The sequence below is a fragment of the Cryptomeria japonica genome, chromosome 7 (genome assembly GCF_030272615.1).
Source record: "Cryptomeria japonica chromosome 7, Sugi_1.0, whole genome shotgun sequence".
Classification (NCBI taxonomy): Eukaryota; Viridiplantae; Streptophyta; class Pinopsida; order Cupressales; family Cupressaceae; genus Cryptomeria; species Cryptomeria japonica.
In genome coordinates, this window is record NC_081411.1 from 445,919,482 (window position 1) to 445,944,070 (window position 24,589).

The window sequence follows — 24,589 nt, forward strand, 5'->3', positions numbered from 1 at the left end:
CTTTCCATGTCATCTTCAGTCTTCCCACTGTGGATTAGACCCTCCGTACCTGCAACCTCTGTTGGTTTCCTGATTTTATCTTCCACAAATGGACAAAACACCACTCCAATGAACACTCCATCATCCAACCCTGCTGTCCTAGTATGCTCATGCCTTGAGATGGCTACAACTTGGTTTGATTCCTTCTCAATCACCTTCACAAACTCCTTCCTACCTAGCATGATTACCTTTGCTGCCCTTTTCTGATCTTCTGCAACCTCTTTCAATGGAAGTAGAGTAAAAGAGATTCCTTCATGTTCAATGTGATATGTGTTGGCCCACCCATCATACTTAGCACGTTTGCCATATTGCCATGGCCTTCCAAGAAGTAAGTGGCATACATCCATAGGGATGATGTCACATAAAACCTTGTCCTTGTATGCACCAATGTTGAACTCTAACCAAGATTGTTCACTCACCAACACCTGCTGCCCCTTATTGAGCCATGAAACTTTGTATGGGTTAGAGTGAGGGATTCGTTTCAAATTCAATTTTTCTACCATCTCTAATGCAACAAGATTATTAGTAGAGCCTGAGTCTACTACTACCTTACACACTTTACCTTGCACCTTGCAATTAATTCTGAATAATCTCTTCCTTTGTGGGAGTTCCTTGGCAACCGAGACCTTGAGTAGTGTTCTCTTAACCATCAAGCTTTCTTCAACTTCTGATGTAACATTCACAATAGGTGAAGTCACACTCTCTTCATCTTCCTGTACCAACTGGTTGCTTCTTTCCCCACCATGGGAACTTGATGCTTGCTTATCTGGACATTTGAAGTCCGGGTGTCTAACTTGGTTGCAATTGTAACATCTCCCTGTGAATTTGTGGGAGCTGTTACCTCCTCCAAATCTGCCCCTAGATCCCTTGAATCCACCTCTTTGATCAACAACTTGGTCCTTGCCTTTGCCTCCATCTTCTTGGTCTTCATGGGACTGTTTGCAAGTAGTGAGGGATCCTCTACCCCTCTGATTGCTGCCTCTTCCTCTCATGGACTTGTCTTGCTTCCTCTTCAACTTGTCCTCAGCCTTGATTGCTAACTTATAGCATTCCTCCACCGTCCTTGGGGTAACAAGACTCAACTCGTCTTGGATGTTGTATCTCAGGCCATTGAGATACCTTGCCACCATCTACTCTTTATCTTCTTCATGCTTTGTCCTTATACTTAGTTTGTAGAACTCTTCAGTGTAGGCTTGCACATCTAGTTCCTTTTGCTTAAAGGTTTTGAAGCCTCTTGAACAACTGAACATTGTAATCACTAGGAAGAAATTGCCCTTTCAATTTTGCCACCATTCTGTCCCAAGAAGTTATCTTGGTCTTCCCTCTCTTTCTCCTCTCAGTTTGCACAAATCCCCACCAAAGCAATGCATGTCCCTTCAACTTTGACTTTGCTATCATCACCTTTTGGTCCTCTTGTACATCCTCACAATCAAAATGATTATCCATAGCCCCTATCCAATCTAAGAGCTCTTCTCCATCTAATTTCCCTCTATACATGGGTAAGTCTACCTTAGTCTTATGACTTTTACTCTTGACTGCCTTCAAAACCCTAGCCATCATCTCCTCTTCAGGGTCCACTTGCTCCTCTTGCTCCCCCTGGGCTTCTCCTTCTTCGTCTTGGTCACTCACATCTCCAGTGACCTCATCCCTCCTTTGGTTGGCTTTCTAGGCTTCTATTCTAGCAGCCATCCTTTCTTCCAATTCTCTCAACTCCTGAGCATGCTTCTCTTTGAGTTCAGTAACCTCTCTTGCAATGGCACTCTTTGGAGGCATCTTGTCTTCACTCTTCTCTCAACCTTCAACTTCCACCTTCAAGGAATCTACTCCATTTGCTTTGATACCACTTTGATGCAGAGCATCCAACACACACAACCTAGGGAAGATCTTTCACCCAACTCTCCTATTCAAATAGGTGATTACAGCCTCACAAGGTTACTAGGTGCTCATATGGCTTCAACACCCCAAAAGTGAATTCATGCCTCCCAACCCTTGTAGAACCGTTGGAATACATTAGAATAGGTTCATTTAACTTGCTCAAGATCAGTTTGGAACTCTCCCACAACTAGACCACACCAAACCTTCAAAAACACCTACTCACACAAGCCTATCTTCAACTAGGGCTGCAACTAGTCCATAAGCACAACTCACAATGCCAAATAGATATGCACCATTTTAAGGGACTTAAATACAACTCTATGGAGACTCCTCTTCATGGACAAACCACTATTATTCACCTTCCCATCCACCCCAAAGGTCATAAAGAAAAGCTATTGTAGCAACACTGTCTCATTGTGACAATCACAAGCAATTAGGACAGTCATAATAATCTGAGCCATTTCCTCTTTCTAGGGCTTACTAACACCTTCAAAGGTCACTAAGGACTCCCACACACCTTCCCCAAGTGCCATCCACTCACCAAACCTATCAATTGCATCGTATTCTCAAAATCTCAGTCCACTAGTTCATTGGGACAGCAACATACCCAGTTTTAGGAAAGTCATAAAAATGGTGAGTATTTTGACCAATCAAGGGTCACAAACACTTGATTAGGGTCTGCACTAACCCCTTACACCTCTCCAAGCCTTCAACCAACCTCTGGGAGCCCAATTTTGCACTTATATCAACCCACACACCACCAGCTTGCTGTCATTTTCAGTCTGAGACACAAAAATCAGATTTTGTGTCACTCTTAGCATGTGCCAACTTGTACATGGAACCCTGCATCAAAAGGAAAGCAAAAATATATATTTACAAGGGTCATCCCATCCAATGGCATGGGTTTTTGATGATGGGTGACCAAAAATTTCATTATTTTATGTCACTGGTTACCCTAGCAAGGGTTTGTGACTGTTTTCACCAAAACTTTAATAACTTGCTCAAAACAAAGTGAAAATGAATGAAACCAAAAGGCCATTACAGAGGACTCATCCCTGTAACATTTTCAATAGGTTTCCAAAGAAAATGAACACTTTTCCTTAATGAAAAATGCAAAAGAATAGACGGTTAAGTCTAAAAACTGTGAAAATGCAGGGTAAAACTCCAAAATTTATTGATTGTGCTTCATTACATCATCCAACCAACCCTTTGGTCGATGAAATAGAGGTATATATAGATTTTACCTTCCCTCCAACGTTCATAACTGACTTTTGAAATTTAACTACCATTAAACCACCTTTAATACACTTTTTGCAACAATAATGCATTGACGGTTTTTTGTCAATAATGACATTTTTGATCAAAACTAGTTATAAACCAGAACTAAGATCACCATTACTCTAGACCATTACAAATAGGACTAAGGAGGTCCAATAGACCCTCCCACAGGATGAAACCCTTCACTTGGCACCTATGTACCTACTTACCCAATATTGACAATTTTGATAATTTCTTGACAACATTGAGACAACATAGCTACAAATTAAACTCAAACATGACAAAATGGTATCATGGACCTTATTACATAAAGAATGGTCTTTCAAGACCTTATTCCATCTAAATATGTCATGGAATTTGAAATATCTCATGGCGGTCAAATAGAAACACAACCAACTAGGTGCTCCTGCACCAGTTAGTCTGACTGTAAATCAATGAATGTATCTTATACAGTGTAGAGAGGATAGGCAGATGCATATGTTTTGTAACAGTATGTCTTCATGGTTGTTACCCAAGATTCAGGGAAATAATATAAATGAACTTATTTGTTTCTTTTGACCAGATTTGCTGCTCTGAGTGAAAACTAGGGTTGGGTGTGTGTGTGTGTGACAACACCCAATATATTACAAATGGTTTGTAACCACCATTCCTTTGTTACACATGGGTTTTTGTAGTTCTAATTGTGGATCATTAAGTATGATTGTTACAAAAACATATAATCTTTTATTTGTATATGAATGCATATCTAGTCTTGTTGGCACTGTAGCTTACTGCACAAACAGTATCTTTAAAAACTAATCTATAAGTATCTTGTTGACAAATCTTAAGGGTACAGCTTAATTGTGCATATTTCATGACATTAGTGAAAGCAGGCTGATATAATTAGATGAACATGATTTTGATATTTTAGAGGTGCACAAAAATGACTTGAGTACCGACATAATGGATTATTTAAAAAAACAGTGGTTATTTTGTGCTATCGGATAGATTTCTTCATGAAACATTGGCTTTGATATATTTCTTGTCTGCATCAAATAACTTCACTTGAACATTGCCCTGTACATATTTTGATGAATAGTATGTTGACGTGTGTGCACAATTCTTGTTGATTTTTATTTTAAGATATCTTTGTATCTGTACTGAATTTCTTGGTATCAATTTAGACATCCTCATATCTGCATCAAATTTCATAGCATTAATTTCTACCAATATTATTCTCTAACTGAAAAGTCAAGGATTTTCTGTCATGTTGTACATTGAAGGACATATGTTGTTAGGATGTGGTTTAGCGGAGAAGGTAACATGTGTCCAAGATTTAAAATGAATTTGTGGATTCCTTCAGCTTCGGTAAATGGCTATGTATGAATAAAAGCATCCATTTATTTTTCACAGGCAAAATGTAAAATGGAATTCTTTTCTTTTAACACGGATCATTAAATTCAGATTCTATCTTGAACAATGTAATGTTCCACCCCAATCTGCTGATGGAATTTTCTAATTTTTTTGAAATTGTCTTGTTTTGTGTTTTTGATTTTATGCTTGGTTTTTGCAAGGTAAAATGAATGCGGATAAAGATAAATTGCTGATATTGAAAAGCACAAATAACAAATGCAATAAATATCAAATTTGAGGGACTTTTATTGAGTAAAGTTGCTGGTTACATACCCTATAACCGTATACATAAGTCTGATACAGATCTGGAACAGACAATATGTCCTGATGAAGTTCTTATCTCACCCTAGAACGCTGTCTAGGGTCTGATCTGTATTATCAGTTTTGGTATTTGGTCTGATCAGTTCCAATAGGATCTAAAAGACATGCCCAACTAGGTTTTGGTTGCATAAACTCAAATGGGGTGAGGCTAGTTGTAGTAACCCAAGAAATGCTGATATATGGTGCTGATTGGCCTAGATCTGCAATTATCCTTCCCAAACTTGTTCTCCAACTTTGCTGATCTCTGATTTTTCTTCACCAACAGCTTGTAAATGAACCTTTCTTGTGCCCCTACTGATGAGACCCTGAGAGAATTGTAATGTCCCCTTCTCTGCAGTGATTAGTTCAGTTGGCCGTTAGCCTATTTCGGAGGCCCGTAGGCTAGTCGGGAGCATAAATTAGGGTTTCCTATTTTCTAGGAGGATTCTTTGGTGTTTTCAGGGGGTATATGTGGGAGTTTGACAGTTTGGATTCTGGATTCCTTCTGGGGTTTCAGAGAGCTTCAGGATGGTTCGACATGCATCTGCATCGGGTGACTTTTTCCGGACTTACTATTTTTAGTAAGTGCAACGACTATTCAGAATGTGGTTAAAATCGCTTTGGAAACACTTACTATTTTTAGAAGTATGCTATTTTTAGTAAGTACTATTTTTAGCAGTTCTATTTTTAGCAGGATTCCAGCAAGCCTGTTCAGATGGCTATTTCCAGCAGGTCAGTTTGAGCAGTTGGTCTTCTAGCATTTTTTGGTGCTATTCTTGGCAAGGGTTCTTCACCTCAGTTCAGTGACTATTTTTGGCAGGGCAATTCTCTTAGCTTGTTTCCCCATATCCTTGAAGCTTGTTTTGGTAGGTTTAGTATCGATGAAAAATTGGTGTTTTAAATTAAATTATAACTTAAGGCAAAGGTTGGATGATTTATTTGAAAGGGATTTCTTAAGTTATATTGATATCTAAGTCATTTCCTTAATTATATGTGGGCGATTTTTGGTTGAGGAAAATATTTTATAAGTGAATTATTGTTAAGGCAAGATGGACACCTTAGGAGGAAAAATAAGACAATTTTATGATATAATTCACTTTATTCTTTAAACGCCATAATACACTTTATCAATGTATTTTTTTATAAAGTGTATTTGCCACGAAGTAATGGGTGATTTTGGAGAAATGAAATGAATTGCAAATTAAGGAAATTGGAATGTGGTTGTTTAATCCCATATTGGAGGGAAAAGAAGTTCCACTTGAGGAGGAAGTTATAAATATGTGTCTTGGCCTTCATTTGGGGGTATCCAAGAATTTTTTATAATGAAATGCTGCTGAAATGCAGAGTGAAAGCTTCGGGGAACGTTTACCTCCTAGCCATAGCTTGATTTCTTGCTTGCAATACAACAACTAGTCGAGCCAGAGACTGCTTTTCATTCAGAGGAGTGGATTGAAGAACAATGTTGTAGAATTTTTGTGTCAGTTTCAAATGTTTTGGTGTGTTTTCTTGAGTGTTCTTGTTGCTGGTTGCGATGTGTGCTGAAGGTGTTTTTTGCTCGTGGCTCCCTGTGTGCTTGACGTGTGGTTTTGGGTATCGGCTCCATCTCTTCCTATGCCTTGGGCGATAAAGTTCACCATTTTGCGGATCTTGAAAAGCTGATTTAGATTTTATGTAGCAAGTCGAACTTCCCAGCAGAGCCATCCCCTTTCCTTGGCTGCCTCGGGTTGTGTTCTGATTGTTTTTGGAGTTCGCAATGCAGGTTTGAGGTTCTATTTGTGTTGTCTATGTTATATCTCTCATTTGCTTTTGATTTGGTGCAATTCGGAGTTGATTTGGGGAAGTTGTGAGTATTTTGGTGTGTCCGTAGCTTGCTGGTCTGCGTATTTTCAGTGTGTTATTGTTAATTTTAGAATTTGAAGTTGGTTGTGTGAAGAGCTTTCTTGGTGTGCCTTGAGGTTTTGGTGTTGGGAGTTGATTTTGGTGTGTGGAAAGAAGGAACTTGGTTATCATTTGCAGCTGTTGGTTCTCAATTCTTACTTCTATGATCCATATTGTAATGTTGGTAGTAGTACTAACAACAGTTCCTATTGTTCTTTCTTGTCCCACTGCATAAGTGGAAGAGGCTGGCCATGCCGCCTATCTTGGAATAGTGATTTCTCTTAGTTTGTAATCCATATCATGCATTGTAAGCTGGTTAGTAGTATTAACAACCATCTTATTGGATTATTGCTTTAAGTCCCAGTGCATAAGTGGAAGAGGCTGGCTTTGCCGCCTATTTTGGATATTGTATTACTGTCCTCCCATTGCATAAGCGGTAGAGTTGATTTGAATTTCATTTCTAGTCCTCTCGCTGAACAAGCGGTTGAGTGATTGCATTCTTCAGTTCTTTAGCTTGTCGTTGGCTGGTTTATTGCCAATGATTGCATTGTTTTCATTGTCCTGCTATATAAGCGGAAGGGGTTGGCTTGCCGCCCGAAGATTGTAATCATTTGCAGTTATTGGCATCTAACGATCCCCTCGACACTGTATGCTCTCACCCTCCTAGATTGGGCTCTCAGTGATCAGAAAGTGGAGGGTTACTTTCAACAACATTTGGTTTTCATTTCCTAACCATAACAAGTGTTGTGTTGAATGTAATTGTGGAAAAAAATATGGGAAAAATTAAGGGGGATATTACAGTGGTATTAGAGCCACACATCCTGCTAGCTTGTGTGACAGAAGGGTTCCATCAGTGACAGAGATATTAGATACTACAACTGGGAACAGAGAAGGCAACAGTATCAGATACCTCCAGTGCCAATAGAAGAAACCCTTTCAGAGGTTTTGAGAAACAGAGATAAGGAAGTTGATTCAACAGATTCAGTGGATTCAATGGCAGAGAGAACATCAGATCAGAATGTTGCTAATGGGGCTGTGGAGAGAGTTGAGAAAAAGTTCGATACTATAATGGACAGACTCTACACCGACACAGAGACCACTGACAGTAAAAGGAAGCATACCGGCACAGAAGCCGACAGGAATTTTGTTTATAATATATTTTGTTAATTATTTTAAAATCATTGTAAGCCGATTTGGCAAGTTGTAAAGTGACTCATATATATAAGAGATCATTGTAGAACATTTTGTAAGAGATAGTAATAGATGGAAGAAAAGATATAGGCGAAATAAGGTAGACCTATTATGCGAATTATAGGTTAAGGGTTTATGTATGAAGTAGAGCTATAAACTGGTATTGGATCTGGCATAGTAGATGCTATTTTGAAGCAGTACAAGACATTGGATTTATATAATCCATTCTGTAAGTCAGTGAGACTTCCCATTTTGTAATTGAGTAGTGAGCTCTAGGCACTTGGCCTTCCTGCATGTGTAGGCCCCTATTGTAGTAGTAATATTCTCTTATTGGCCAGTAAGTGAATATTGTGGGTCACAAATCCCACCGAGGTTTTTCCCACACTGGGTTTCCTCGTTAAACTACTGTGTTATGGTGTGTTTTTCATGTGGTTACTGTTATCTCTGTTTATTGCATTATTTCTTGTTTACTGGTATACAGTATTGATATGCTCTACATGTTTTAAGTTAAGAAAATCTTATAACCGGTTAGATACTGATTCACCCCCCCCTCTCAGTATCTGTGGGAATCCTAACAAAGGGACCATTTGAAAATACATGTGGACATTGTGGAAATGCCCAAATTCCTGTTTCAAGTTAGGCCCTCTTGTCCTACTTTTAGAAGAGGAGTGAACCTGTCCCATTGTCAAACCCATGGTCCCTTGACATAGCAAAGCTAAGTGTGCCAAATGTCTTCATAGAGCCAGACTTTATTAGGGTTTTGGCTGCAAAGTATGATTATGCTACCAAAACTATTAGAAATCATGATGGTGGATTTCTTGTTGACATAAACAGAATGGCAAATATGGAATGCTTTGGCTTAAGTGGACAAGCCCTAATTGAAATGGACTTGGACAAATTTCAAGCTGACTATGAGAGAAGAGGAAAATTCTTAGGGCAGATGAGTTGCCACTTTTGAGAAAAAAGGGCTGGGACAATAGGAAGGTACCTATATTTGACTTAGAGAAAGAGCCATTCCTAGTTTCAAGGTTTGAGAACTATTTTGTCAAAACATATTATGCCCTATGTCAAGTTTTGGGAAAGGATCCAGAGAACGCCATACCAATTGGAATGATGTTGATGGCAATGAGGAACCGACATAAATATTTGAACAAGGAATATGATTATGCAACCTATATTGAAGAGGAGATGCATTAGGGTTTGATCAAGGTTAGAGAAGATGGTTGGACAATTACTTTCAAGTATTATGCTTTGATATGCCATCTAATTTTGTACCAACACAAATATGAGTGGGATAGCAAACTGAAGTTGAAGTTCTTTGATGAGGATGGGAAAGAATTGCCAATGCAAAGATGGTGTTATCTGTGGGATAGTCAATGTGATATTGCTGATTTTTTGACCTTTCATGAATGTTTCTTTGTTAGGATAACCACATGGTGTGGTTATATTTGTTAGGACTACATTTATATTGAGAAGGGGGGGTTACTCTTTCTAAAATTCAAAATTTATTAATAACTTAAATCCAAAGCAACACAAGTACACAGTGTGTATGTAAGCTTTAAATGGATTGTTTTATATAAATAATATTTTTACAACTTGTAGAGGCACCAACCCCTCATTCAAGTTAGTGGCGCCATCCTCTCATTTAAGTTAGAGGCACCAACCCCTCATTCAAGTTAGAGGCACCAACCCCTCATTCAAAATAATATTTACAGGAATTATGGCTTCCACATCAACCTGATATTCCAATAACTCAATCTGAGAAAATATGATTATAAATGTTGCTACTAAACTGTCATAAACATAATCACACTATTTCTTCAATTGTTTGCATTAATATTGTGTAATGTCCCCTTCTCCGCAGTGATTAGTTCAGTGGTCCATTGGTCTATTCCGGAGACCCATAGGCTATTTGGAAAGGAGAATTAGGGTTTCCAACTTTTGTGGAGTTCTACACAAGCTTTTTAGGGTTTACCAAGAGGGAATTATTCAATTTTGTCTATGGTTTCCTTCTGGGTTTTTCATGAGCTCCAGGGTGGTATAACATGCATTTGATTCTTTGGTGAAGTGAGAACTTACTATTTTTAGTAAGTTAGGGTTTGGCTGTTTGGATGATGTTGTCTTACTGAGCTTTCCAAGCTCTTTCTCTAGGTGCGAAGATCATGTTTTTTGAAGGAGTATTTCATGACTTACTATTTTTAGTAAATGGCAGTATTGAGCAATTCTATTTTTAGCAGTTTGGATAGGGTCTCGATCTTGTAGCAGTTCAGTGGTCTTCATTGCTCAGCTTCATCCTGGATTTTGTTGATAATCAGTATTGGAGTCATAAGTGATTTAATTAAATATTATTTCCTTATCCTAAGGTTGAATATTTAATTATTTTATTACTGATTAATGATATATTGGGCGACTTAGGAAAAGACATATTTTTATCCAATATCAATGTTATATTTTCCTAAGTTAGGCGTTGAAATTTGAAGAATGCATTAAGTTATTATTGAAGACTTAGGGAAGTTCGAACTTGTTGAATTATTGGTTAAAATGCAACTTGGGCGTCCACCTTGGGAAATGAAATGAAATGTCATTTGGATGCCATGTGAGAGTGAAATGAAATGCAAAATGGTGAGGTTAATTTGGGAGCATTTACATTTGAATTTCAGAGGAAAAAAACTATAAATACAGGTGCTTGGCCTCCCATTTGGATATCTTATGAAATTGCATTGTTATGTTGCCGATTTGGCGATTGAAAATCTAAGCTTTGAAGTGTGGCTTCCTAGCTAAGTCTCAGTTTCGTACTTGGAAGATAGTATCTAGCTGTGTTCTTTTATTTCCAGTGCTGTTAGAGAGCGTTTTGCTGAGTGTGGAGTGTTTTGTGTGGATTTTGGAGTGTTTTCTTGCTGCTGGTCGCGGAGTTGCTGAAACCATATTTTGCTCATACCTCTTGACCAAGTGATTCCTTCATTCTGGGTATTGGCTCTATCAAAATGTGGCATGGAGGCGATATAGTCTGCAATTTTATAGCTGCTGATTTCAAGAATTGGATTTTTAGTTGCAAATCATACCTTTTAGCTGGGTCGTACCATTCTAGGGTGCATTGGGATGCGTGCTTCTATTTTGAGGCAACTGGACTACAGGTTTTGTGTTCATGTTTCATCGTCCAGGTTATATCTTTCATTCTCATTTGATTTGGTGTGTTTCCAACTTCATTTGAGTGAGTTATGATCATTTTGGTGTTGTCGGTTGAGACTAGTTATGCTTGTTTGACTTCAGATTTTTGGTACAGCAGCAGTAACATGATTTGAGTTAATTTGTTAGTTGTTTCTTGTTGTAATCTGCATTGGATATCATCTCTAATCTTCTCTTTCTAAATTGTAAGGTTAAGTAGTAGTACTACTAACCATTTTTGGAGGTTGCTTGCCCACTGCATAAGTGGAAGAGGCTGGCTTAGCTGCCTTCTTGTTCTGTAATTCAGTTATGAAGTTCAGTCCTCCCACTGAGTAAGTGGTTGAGTGATTTTATGATTGTAATGGTCCTTCTGCTGAATAAGCGGTGGAGTTGAGCTTTTGTGTGATTCAGTCCTCCCGCTGAAACATTGCGGTTGAGTGATTTGTGTCTTGGTCAGTTGTTCTCTTGGTTGGTTTACTGCCAAGTTTCTAGTTTACTTGTTGGATAAGCGGAAGGGGCTGGCTCGCCGCCCATTATTGTATTCAGCTTTTCAGTTGGTTTATGGTGCTAACGATCCCTGGAACACCATATTTTCTCACCCTCCCAGATTGGGTTCTCGGTGAACAAAAGGTTTAAGGGTTCCTTCCAGTTATTTTGGATTATTTCTCTAACCTTAATGGGTTACTGTGTTTTCTTTGTAAATCTTATTGCCAAATCAAAAACAATTTATTGGGGATATCACATATTGTCTTTAATTCTGCTGTGAACTCAATACTTGTTCTTCATTGAAAACCTCCTTCCTATAATTCTGATATATACATATCAGATTAAAAGACCTGATCATAATATTGACAATCTTTTATATTATAATTTCAACCTTATTTTTTCGATCTGTTGTTTGCATTTCCTTATATATATTTCCTCAATGAAAGAATGTCTTTTGACCAAGGAGACACATTCTTTAAGAACCCATGGCAAATTAAGATCCTTAACTAACATTTGTTATCAATCGTTGATGTAGTCTATTAGTGGGTTGTGGCATTGACTAGTCCACATCCTTTTAAGAAGTCTTAATCGTATCTTTGCAAAAGTTACACCCATTCATTTATGAATTGATATCTTAATGAATTGTGACTTTCTTTAATTAAACTAATAATTAAAAGTCTTAACAAACTCTTCATGAATCACATTTGTGTACGAAACGTGGCTTTCTTCATTTAAACTAATAATAATTAACTTTTTCTTTGTTATATGATCATGCCTTAAAGGATTGGGCTTTTGTCTTAAAGAACTAATCATTTGCTGCATATTGCTCACAATGTCTCTTCGTCTTCTATCCATTATCAATGCTCCTTCATCGCTGACTTGTTTGCTATCTAACTTATGGTGTAAAGCCACAATGAGGATCTTTGTTTTGTTGCAATCTATAATCAAGACATCAATGACAAATCTTAACAATATTTTGGATAGACTGCCAACAAAAATGATGCAATTTCTCAGACGAAAGGTAGAGAGGATGGACAAGGCTAGGGAATCCAACCATGGTGATTGGTTCTTCTTTTCATATTACACTCAGATCAGGTTTTTTGGCTAGCCACAGGCACCACACCAACTACCTGTTTTTTATCTCCCAGATTAGCATTTTTGGAGTTTATGTGGTAATTCATGTGGAGGGAGAGGGTGCTCATGTAGAAGCAAAAGAAGGGATCTTTTCTTCCAAAGTTTGCAAGGTATTACGACTTTGCCATTGGTTTTGACACTTTGGAACAAGTCCAAAACTATATATGAATAGCAGATACTCTTTGAAACTTGGACAAATGATAAATTATGATCCTGAAGGTCATGCAAATTGGTTGAAAGACAAGCAGCTAAACAGGGGAAAGTATTTTCATGAGTTTTGTTATGTAGAAGATGTAATTAGAAATTGCTACGATTCTAGAGAAGTGGTACAAAGAAGGAAAAAGTGGCCCATTTTGTCTAATATTGAAACTGAAAGGAAGAAATAGGACCCAAACTTTGCAGGTTTCTATCTAAAAGAAAGGAATGAAGTTAAAAGGATTGAATTGATGATCTAATTTTTTGAAAGCGTTTATACAGGAAATGTTATTTCAAAGGGCAAAAGGCCCATGGTGATAGAAAAACTTGTGGTGAAAACACCAGTTGTTGAAAAGTAGCAGAGAATGAACCTCAAGAAGTGGAACGAGAGCCTCTGCTTGTGTCTGCACAGGAAGGTGAGATGTTAGAATATGTTCCCTCAAGGTCGGAGGAACTAATGGCCAAAAGGAAGGAGATTGTGCTCCGAGATGAGCCAGCAATGCAGCAAGGGCCAGTTGCACCTATTGTAGCTTATGAGATTACAGATCAAACCCATGATACTGATGAGGCTGCTCAAACCTTGCATGATTTAGCTGTTGGTCAAGAGGTAGACTAGCCACTAAGGTCTCTTTTGAGGGAATTTTCTCAAGACAAGGAGCCACAAGATAGAGTAAATGTGGAAGCGCTAGTTCCTTTTGACCAAATTGATGATGAACACACAATTGCCTCATCAAAATTTTTGTCAAATGATGAATTCATCAAGACCCCAAAATTTAAAGGTTTGTGGCTAAAGGATGAAGGGGCAATATGAAGGTATTGTGCGAGGTAAAGCTAAGACCTTAGATGAAATAAATCTTGATCACATCATTAGCAACAACTCTTGTCTCCAAGAAAGCATCTAACAAATACAACTCATCAGCACACTACGCCAACAAGCCAACTTAGCAGCAATTTCGAAGAACGGTTATATTTGCATTTCCCTTCTTACGATTGCAAATAATTTTTGTCATATATGAAAATGTAAAGGTACCATGCAATATTCTTATGTAATCTAATCAAATGTTGACACATAAGCAAATGACCCAAAGCTTGTTTTGCTCCCTTGATTCTTATAAAAGGGAATTCAAGGTCATTTGCAAGGGGTTCTGAAATTCTGAATTTTTGTACTTGGGCGGGTAGTTTAGAGAGTCCTAGTCTGAGTAATAGAATGTTAGCATTTTGCTTCAAATTGTCTCCTATTTGTGTTCTCCTTTTCCGTATGAATTGTTTCTATTAAGGATAGGATAATTTGTCTTTGCAATTTTGTTATGGATGTGGAATTTGTATACTGGCTCTTTTCAAGGAAAGGATTAAATTTTGTGAATGTATTCTAGTGGATTGGGAGGTATAATGGTGATCAATAAGTAGAATTTGGGGTGATTTACAGTCTTACTTTTGTGTCATGCATAAATGTTCAAGGTCCAGCAGTTGAATCCTGTAAATTTTGTAGAAATACTCAGATATGTTGCATTCTGACCTTGTTATCTTGGATTAGGCATCGATCTTTAGCAGTTTGAATGAGTGTCAGATACCATTTCAATTATTGTTAAATCCAAATATGGAAAACTCTTACCCGACAATAAATCTTTTGGCCCAAAATTTTAAAAAAATTGGGACTCGGCAAAAAATGGGGAAAAAATTGGCAATAAATCGACAAATTTATTGAACATTTGAAAATATATAATTTCTTAAAATATTATTAAAAAAACACACATATACCTTAAATTTATCAAACAGAATAACATATTATTGGTTTCCATCATATATAAATCATAGTTTGAGTTAAATACATATCGTAGAGTCTAGACCACAAAACAAATACAATCTCTAAATACATATTAAGTTCAAGCTTTTGTATCGATGAAAATTAGAAATCATAGATTTTGTCTACGACTAAGGCTCAAAAAACTCTATTGCTGCTAAGTGGGTGCTGAAGTAGATGGTGCTGTTGCTGCAATATCCTCAACAGGTGAGGGAACTGCCTCTACTGGATCAGCAAACTCATCTTCTGCCTCCTCACGTTCTGCCACTTCTTCCACCCATTCAGCTGCCTCCCTCTCCAACTTAGCTAAGTGATCGTCAGTGAAAAATGGTTCCACATCAACATCAGCAACAATATCATTAGGTTCAGCAATCCAATCCGCTGAATATGGATCAATCTCATCTTGGTCAAGTGTTTCATGTGAACTCTGCCCTTGTACCCTCTTTTCATACAATCGAAGGTTGTACCACACATACAAGGTCATTCAAGCGCTTTTGACTCAAACTATTGCGCTTTTTTATGTGAACGGCCTCAAAGACACTCCAATTGCGCTCACAACCAGAAGCACTACTTTGCTGATTGTTGTTAAATATATGGATCAATAAATACACTTAGCTGATTTTATGAAATGAGAGTAAGGTAGGAGACCAAACATGGATCAATAAATTCTGAAACAATTTCCACTTCCGAATACTAGAATTGTTAGTAACTTTTATTGTTTGAGTTAGACAAAGCTTGGTTAGTGAACTTCTAACATTTTGAAATCTATTACCTATTTACTAGTTCCTAAGCTTGAGTCAAAGCACATCTTAACATTTGCAAAGTAGTTAGATTCCACTAGGAAGAGGTAATGCTGGTCTTGAATCAACTAACAGATCACAATGAGAAAATGTTGTATTTCATCAGTAAAGATATTATGCAATAACATTAGAGATTACTATAAGTTTCATTATGCAATGTTCAAACGATTACTAAAGTTTACTAAATATTTACTAAAGTTTACACATATTTGATAAATCGTGATTATTAAACTTTAGTAAATCGCCAATAAAGTTGAATTATGTTCTGTTTATAGTTTATACTATAGAAGCACTAACAGAAATTGAAGTCAAAAGGAGGCCTAGCCTTTACTTTGGGACATAGTGCGTGGCTTTGGCATCATTTGTAAGATTTAAATGGAGCAAAGATGCTTTGAAATTTTATACCAATCCAAAGTCCAAACTTCAATCAAGCAAATCGATATAAACAGAGGTTGTAGAACATACTTTTAAAATCGATAGCTAATGATAAGGTTGAGTAGATATGATTTGAAAGAATTTAGCACCTGTTCAAAATCCCTTTGAAATAGATGTTGCAAATCTTGTCGAAGCCACAAATCCTGTCGAATCCACAAATTCCGTCGATTTGAAACAGATGTTGTAGAAGAGTCGAAGCCTAAAAATCCCACCGCGTGCGTACTGAGTGTGTTTTCTCCCGTGCGTTTAGAAAAATGTAGAATATCACACCTGTTGACGTGTCTAAAGTCGCATTGCTACAACTTCATCCAGCCAATGCAGAATAGAATGATCTCGCCGAGTATCCTATCCTCTCTTGTATAAGGAAGCCCTAATGCTATTTTAGTTGATCAATGGGGACGACCTCAAGGTTTCGATTGTCAGTTCTTGACTGTGGGATAACTCAGTGATCGATGTGTTTTGCTGGGAGCACAAGGGGACTTACGTTTTGCAACAAGCTGGTCTGCTGCGATTCTCGACCTGTGAAATAAAAAAAGAAAAGGGGAAGGGATAGGAGACCTAAAACTAACAAGACTGGTATGCGGGTAGACAGATTCAACATAACCAATCCCTGCTTGGCTAGAATAGCTCACAACCTTGCAAGAACGGTGCAATCTTCAAGGGGACTTGGAAGATTTTCAGACTGCAGGAGCATGGCTAAGCATCCAATTCTGGCCTAGCTCAGACAGGCACCTGCAATTGTACTAAGCACGATTGAAAGGCTCAGGTTAACCATACAAAAGGATACACAATCAATATATCCTCAATGGTATGAGCCTGAATCCATCAAATACCTGCACACCCAAAACAGAAAGATCTATTTAAAATGTTGAAAGAAACCATGCAAACAAGATGATAAACACCAAATCAATGTCTATATATTGATTTCAGCTGCCTATTACAACAATTTCTGCAACAGTTCTACTCTACTCCTAATTTGAAAACTGAAATCTAACAGCCTAATTAGAGTCTAACTATCTAACTCAAAAAATCTAACTACAAAAATCTAACCCTTTACAATGAGAGGCATCCTGCTTTTTATAGATTTTACATGTCGAACCGGTGGCCAGGATTGACTGCATCCAAGGGTTGCAATCTGCCTTCTAGAAGCTGGCAGCTTCTACCCATGCCCACTCAATTTTCAGTTATCTATCCAACCACTATCTCAACTACCTACCACTATTAGGCTTCAATTTGGGTCTATCCAGTAGTTGAACATAACTGACCACAACTGACCTGTGTTCCACTTTGTTTCAAAATATCTTGAGTGGGACCCATAGGCAGCTTTACATTTAAACAATTTCAGTTTTTTTTAAAACTGAATTTCTGGAATTAAATCCAGCTGTGTATCCTTTTGAGAATGCATAATTTGGCAGCATTCTGCGTTCTTTGTCTTCAATCGCGTTGGTGGATTTTAACTTTGTGGTTCAGGTGACGCACTTCCCAATGCTTGGTCTTGCAATCTTGCGCTCTTGCATCTTCTTCTCCAGCTTCCAGCGCCTGGCTTTGATCTTGCGTTAAGTCGTCACTTTAGCTCCTCCCGATGTCATTTTCCTGCGAACAATCAATTTCATCTTTAATCAATCGATTTGAAAAATTAACTAAATTAATTTGACAAACATTAAATTTCTTTGGCGAGGTTAGGCTTGAGAAGGTCTTTGTGAGATGTATCTTTTAAATGTTTTCGCCTCCTCTTTCGGATTTCAGGACCTTTAGGCAAGTTGCGAGATGTTGTGTTTTTGGCTTAAAAGGCTCTATTCGCGTGATTACATTTAAGTGCAAAATGTCTTTGTGATAAAATTCGACCAAGTGGAAGAAAATACGCGATTTTGTTGTTTTGACATTTTCGGCTTAAAAACCTGTATTGCGCGTTTAACTTTCCTCTTCTCCTTTTCGACTTTTAAGGTCCAAATGTGCAACTTTGGTCAAGGGCCAAGTTTGTGTTAATTTTCGGCTTCTAGGTCCGAATTGCGCGATTTTAATTTTAAAGTTAAAATGCCCTCTGCATGAATTTCGATTATTTGGCGAGTTTTAGATGTTCTCCAACTTTGGCTTCATGGCATGATTTGAACTTCTGAAGTTTTCTGGCATTTTGGATTACATTGCGAGCTTTGGCTTGATGACTTTCGGCCTATTAAGATGATGGTGCGAATCTGGAGATTTTCGGCCTTTGTCCCCTTCTTTCTAAGTTTCACCTCTTTTATTAATTTCGGCCTAAGAGCCGATTTTGCAAATGTCATTGCCTTTATTGTTTTCGGGCTTCTAAGATATTCGCGTGATTTAGCCTTCCTTCTTTATTTTGGCTCATCAAGGACTTTTGTGAACTTGATGATTTTTCAGCCAAGGGAGCCTTTTTGCAAACTATTATTTCGGCCTAAGAGGCCGACTTTCCTTCTTCTCCTTGCATTTCGGCCTTTGGGGCTGATTTGTGAGTTTTAAGTTTTTTGGCCTTTCAATGATATTGCGCGACATGAATCTTTTAATCATTTTCGGCTTGTTTAGCGTTTTTGCGAGCTTTGCAAATGCTTTTGGTTTTTCGGCCAAATGAGAGGTTTTGCACAATTTCGGCTCATAGAGCCATTTTTCGATTTCGGCCTGCTAGAGGGGATTCGGCAAACTTGTTAATTCTTTCACCCTCTTCGGCTTATTTCGGCTTAGAAGGCTTAAAGGCGCGATGTTCTCTTTCGGGCAAATATGTTCTTTTTCCTGTGATCTTCGGCCAATGAAGGGTTTTGAAAGTTTAATTTTTCTCTTTGAATGATTTCTCACCTCTGATGATTTTCGGGCCAATGAAGGATTTTGCAAACTTGGTGAGTTTTGTTGTTCATTGTTCATTTCGGCTTATCAAGCTGATTTGGGAGCTTTTGTTATTTTTCAGCTCCTCAAGGTAAAAATATGCAAACTTGATGTTTTGATATTTTCAGCCTAACAGCTCTTTTCATGAACCTTGGAAGAAACTCAGGAAACTAGACAAAAATGTGTGATTTCAATTTCCCTGCTCGCCCTTAGAAGAAACTCGGCACTTGCAGATGAAATGGCGCGATTTTTGGTTTTCGGCCAATATGGGGAATAACGTGATTTTTAGTTAAAATGCCCCCTTTGACATTTTCAGCTCACTAGCCGGTTTTGGGAACTTTCTCATATTTCAACCTTTTAGGCCGATTTTGAGAGGCTATTATGACTTTGTCATTTTGGGTACAAAGGCCGATGTGGGAGCTTTTTGGCATTAGAGGCCGTTCAGCTTGGACTGGCGATTTTTGCTTGATGAGAGTATCGTGATGGAATTCGGGGTTTATGAACAAACTTGTTCTAGCTTCAATTTCTCGCAGAATGTGAGAAAGTGCCGAGTTTAGGTTTTAGTCTAGGTTTGCAAAATGGTCACAAAGGCCGAACTTCACCCTTGGTCATCTCCCGACCATTCCTATCGGGCTTCATAGGGAATTACTCAACATCCTATTCAGCCTTTGAAAGGTTGATCCTCTCCTCTTAACTGGGTAGACTGCATCTAAGGGGGTCCCTGTCCAGGACGAGGATGGGTGTGCAATACGCACAACAACACCCTTTTTAGGGTTTCCTTAAAAAACGAAATTGCTTTTTAAAACGCGATTTTTGCCATTTTGCTCACGATTTTTCCTCTTAAAACATCAACGGCTATTTTTTTGCAGATTAAATCGTGTTGACTTTTGACTCCCAATAAATTGTGATTTAGACGATTTATTGACGATTTTTTCATCCTTGGTTAAATCCATTTTCCTTTTCTATTCGTAGCAGTAGGCTCAAATTTAGAATTCACTCTCAATTGTGCTAAGTAGTGTTAAATAACCAAGGATATAGCCAATTCAAGGTTAAGTACAGGCAAATTTGGTTAAATTTCATTGAGAGTCATCTGTATTGTTGCAATATTTGCATAATTTCATTAAATATTGCAAAGGGCTACCCCCTAGGTTCTACAGAGCCTGAAGAGTAGGAGATCTTTAATCCTCTTAGCTGAAATCTCGTTCATTGACCATTGATCTGAACTTCAGGCAATCAATTGGAAACACCAATAGGTTTCTCTCATAAGGGAATCCACGTAAATCGTGTATCCTTCTTGTTATTTGTGCAATTGATGTTATTGTCATTATTAAGCTGAAAAAGGAAAAGATTTCCACCCCCCCCTCTTCATGTGCTCATTAGAGGCTCTATGTTATAAACAAAATTTCCTTCTTTTCCAAGGATGGTCATTTTTTTCTTTTTACATTAAGTATACGATTAAATATGATACTTGTTTATGTTTATATAAACATAATAAGTAACAAAACATTTCATTGTAACTATTTTGTAAATAGTTTGATATAATAAATAAAGGGGTGTAATGACCACCCCTACTTTTATCCAAATAATCTCAACTCAAAACCAAGCAACAGGTAGTCTCCAATACATGTGCCGATTCACCCAAATCCCGAGATGTGCAAGGTGAAAGAATACAATGCTTAAGATCATTCTTCTACCCAATATGCTATTGTAATGAATGCCATGCAAATGAGTACAACACACCAAGCATCCATGACGACCACATACCATGCTTATTCAATAGAGTGCGTAGTGTGCAACACAAGCATGCACTAGGCAGCTAAGACGATGACTTTTATGCTTCTTTAGCAAAGTGCATGATAAACAAAATGAACATGCAAGATACCAATGTGAGTTAAATCTTGATTTAAACCAAAATGGCCGATAATACCAGGCTTGGAAAGTATATGAAATGCTATATGCATTGGAGGTAAAGTGTCCAATATTACAATATAAGAAAAGCATGCATGAAAGCAACCAACCGTACAACCATCTGGATATTACAAACATAAACTGTTGCAACCAAGAGTAAGTGATTACAATGATGAATAAGACTTGCAATATAAGATTTATTTCTAATTTTTAGACTGAAATACTGCTGCAATACATTTTATGAAGTAATATCATTGTGAATCATATGAAATAAAAAAAAAAATCATACAAGTGAAGGACAACTGTTGTAGATGATGAAGAAGCAATGAAATGACTTAATTAATGCTGAAAATCACTGTAAAAACATTTAGACACAGGTCTGATATAAAATAACAGTCAATATGAGTCTGAAATAACATTGAATATCATGTAGAAATCACTTAAATAACACAATGAATCATACCCAGCACTGCTCAAACAGTGTAGTTTATGTAGGACCTCTGAAACTCACTAAAAATCACTGTTCATCATGATATCTCTATCATACGCAAGTCTGAAATCTTAAACAGCAAGGAAGAGGTCTGAAACACCATCAAACCCTAGCACCACAAGTCCCAAACCCCTTCCAATAGAATTTGACTAACATTAAATCATCTCATAATGAATATTTGCAACCAAGGGCCTCCATACAGCCAAGAATCAGTCTAGAACAAGCTGCAAACTGAAATAAAAACTCACACGCATGCCATACTCTAGCATTGGTGCACCCTCCATGAAATGGTACGACCATTTTAACAAGGTAATTCATCACTTTAAAGTTTAAACGCTACAAAATTTCAACACACTAATCAAACCAAAACTTCAACATACATCAACAAACCTCAAAATCTTTGCAGAAAACAATAAACTCCATTGGAGCTCCAATGTAATTTCTAAAGTGAAACCACCATAAACCAGCTAGAGAGGATCTTTCACCACCAAAACCAGTAAACTCAAGAGAGTTACATCCTCAAGGTTTCTTGAGAAGAATACAAGTTCTCCCCAAAATGAAAAAACAAAATCAAATTCATCAACAACCCAAACAATGAAGCCCTCAACCTCCTTTTTTTTAAACTTTTTGAAGCAATAATTTTTTTTTCCTAATTTGCTCTAGAACTCCTATTATAAAATAAATAATTAGCTTTATGGAGGACTTGTCACCTTTTGAGGAATAATCATGTTTTCGCATGAATAAAGTCCCTTTTCCAAGGTGTCATTAGAAATAAATTTTCAACACCTTGAAAATGAGCTATTACACTTAGTTGTCTCTTTTAATATTTCCAAAATTAGAAAACTTAAGTGAAATATTAATTAAAAAACTTAATATATCCAAGTTGTGGAAAGCACTAGCACCCAAATGATATAATTTTACAATTTAGATCATACCCAAGTGATATTGAAGACTAGGGACGATGATCAAAGGCAACTAGGCGACTTTCTAAAAATTGCTTTCTCCTACAAGAAGGTTTGAGTGCACCCAAAAGGTCGGGAAACGATTCTAAGAGCATCAAAGGGCTCCATCTAACCAATCGAAATCAAACCCAAGAACAATTGCTTTGCAAGATTGATCAAATGCTTCTCCAAGAACATGGTAGCTCTCCCTAACTAACCAATTAGCTTCCAGAAGACTTGGAAATTGGCTAAGCACTTAAAGGGGACATTACAAGGGGCCCACATATGTTGTGCAATGCCTCATTCTTATATCATTAATGTTCATTTTTCTTTGAAAGTAAAATTACATGAAATACCAATAAGAACTAAACAATGAGCAATTGTTTGAAGTATGATATTACCATTAAAGTTGAGAAGCCAAGATAACCAAGAGCAAGCGCACCAATTCCAAGAAGGAAACACAAGAATTTGTAAGGGAGGAAAAGCAAAGGGAAAACCCCCAATAATATGAAGATGGCATAAAGTCTAAGAATATACAATGTGTGTGTGTGTGTGTGTGAGAGAGAGAGAGAGAGAGAGAGAGAGAGAGAGAGAGAGAGAGAGAGCTTAGCATAGAAATGCTTCATAAGAAGAATGAGAGAAGCACCTCTAACAAATAGAGGTGAGAGAGGAGTTGTAAATGTAACTCCCAAGTTTAAGGATGCTATCTATCATCCTATGCGTGTGCAAAGTGTCACAATGCTCATGAGGAGGAATCTACACATAAGCTCACATATTCATATTAGGAATATTAAAAATGAGCTATGCTGTATGTGAGAACTAAAATAAGACAAAAAAAAATTGTACCAAAAAATTAATATTCAGACATGTATTACATAACTAAATTTCTATTCTAAACATAATGCTATTTACTTCATCATTAATTATCATTTATGCCAAAATATTTTTAGTGTTGTTTCTTAGGCTACAATTCTTATATCTCGACTTTTTGAAACCTCACTCTAATGAGTATTGCAGAGTGTCCTCTTTCTTGAACAAAGATAGCCGAAAATTAAAGCATAGTACAACCTTTCCGTTCCTCTAAGATTACTTTACTTGGACTCTGAAGTTATCCACTTAGCATTCCAACTCTCGATTAAACAAGGCCACAACAAAGCATTCTGACACCATTTTGTATTTTCATCAATGATTATTCAGGATTCTGAAAAAGAAGAGAGATAGATAACTTAATTTATCTTATGCATCTTCAGGATACAGTTGATAAGGTTTTGTTTTCAACCTGGTTGTTACTGTAGAGGAACTAATGCATATCCATTGGTCATACACCCTTGATTACGTACTTTTTTCGTAACCCTAAATTTGAGACTGTATCGCATGAAACTAACATCTTGGTTATTATACGAGAAAAATGGAAAATGATAAACACCCTGTATGACCATTACTGTATATGCTACTGGTCCTGATTGGAGGGCACACAAAGACAGGTGATAACATTTCTGATCTATATCTTAAATGTATTCCTTGGACAGGTTTCTCGATGGTCTTGCCCCTTTTTTCATCTCACAGATTACTGGATCGTCTTTCTTCAATCTTTCTTGGTTTTGGTCCTGCTTTTCTACTCCTCTCCATAGGGTAAATTTTTAATGATATCTCAGCCTTATGTTTGTAGATGTAATTTTGTATTTTCTTTTATTTTTAAATTATGATGGCTAGTGTTAGAGTTCTAAAAGAATTTATTGATTCATTTTAAGTTCTCATGCTGCAGATATGAAGCTCTCTTCTACAGTGCTCTTGCAACGGTACTTGTTTCTTGGATATTGGTTGAATGTGCAATCTTATATTTACCATTTTCAGAAACACAAGGTGTAGGCCTGGCTGACCAGAATACTTTTAATAAAGAAGATAGCAGGCAACGGAACAATAGATTCCTGAAACTGTCAGATGTCAGGATAGCTCTTTGTTTTGTAAGTGACATTACTCTACTATTTGTATGTTGAAGCTTTTCAATTTAGATATAAGTTTATTATAGAACTTTTGAACTCGCGAATTTTAGACAAAGAAGATTCAAAGTCAACCAACAAAATTTTCTATAATTTTTGTGGCACAGCTATTATAATCAAAGTGAAGTATTTCAGTATTTCTTGCAATAAAGCTTGTTCTTCTAATAAGATTAGATTGAAACCCTCATATTTCGGATCAGCCAGTTTAGAATGTAGCTTTTTTCATTAACTTTCTGCATACCTCTATTTCTCCAAAATTATTATCACACATAGACAATAATTGCATCAAGGCACAAGTAGTATTAATCTGTAAGTCACCTCATTTGTTTTCTTGAACACTTTAAAGCGGTTGCAAAATTTCTGGAGACTTGGAGGATTTTAATTGAGCACTCCTCAAACTTCCCCTTAAATGCTGTAATTCGTATTTCTCACATCTCACTTCTTAT

The 24,589-nt window shown here is 37.2% G+C and overlaps 1 protein-coding gene across 3 annotated transcripts in view; it reads left to right on the top strand.

Annotated features, from left to right (window-relative positions):
- Nucleotides 1-24,589, top strand: part of LOC131030393 (GPI ethanolamine phosphate transferase 1) — a 246,115-nt gene that overhangs the window by 174,293 nt on the left and 47,233 nt on the right. For all 3 annotated transcript variants that reach the window (XM_057961198.2, XM_057961200.2, XM_057961197.2), the window contains exons 13-14: nucleotides 23,673-23,775; nucleotides 23,909-24,107. In XM_057961198.2, coding sequence (XP_057817181.2) covers nucleotides 23,673-23,775; nucleotides 23,909-24,107 — 302 coding nt within the window. The remainder of the gene's footprint in view (nucleotides 1-23,672; nucleotides 23,776-23,908; nucleotides 24,108-24,589) is intronic.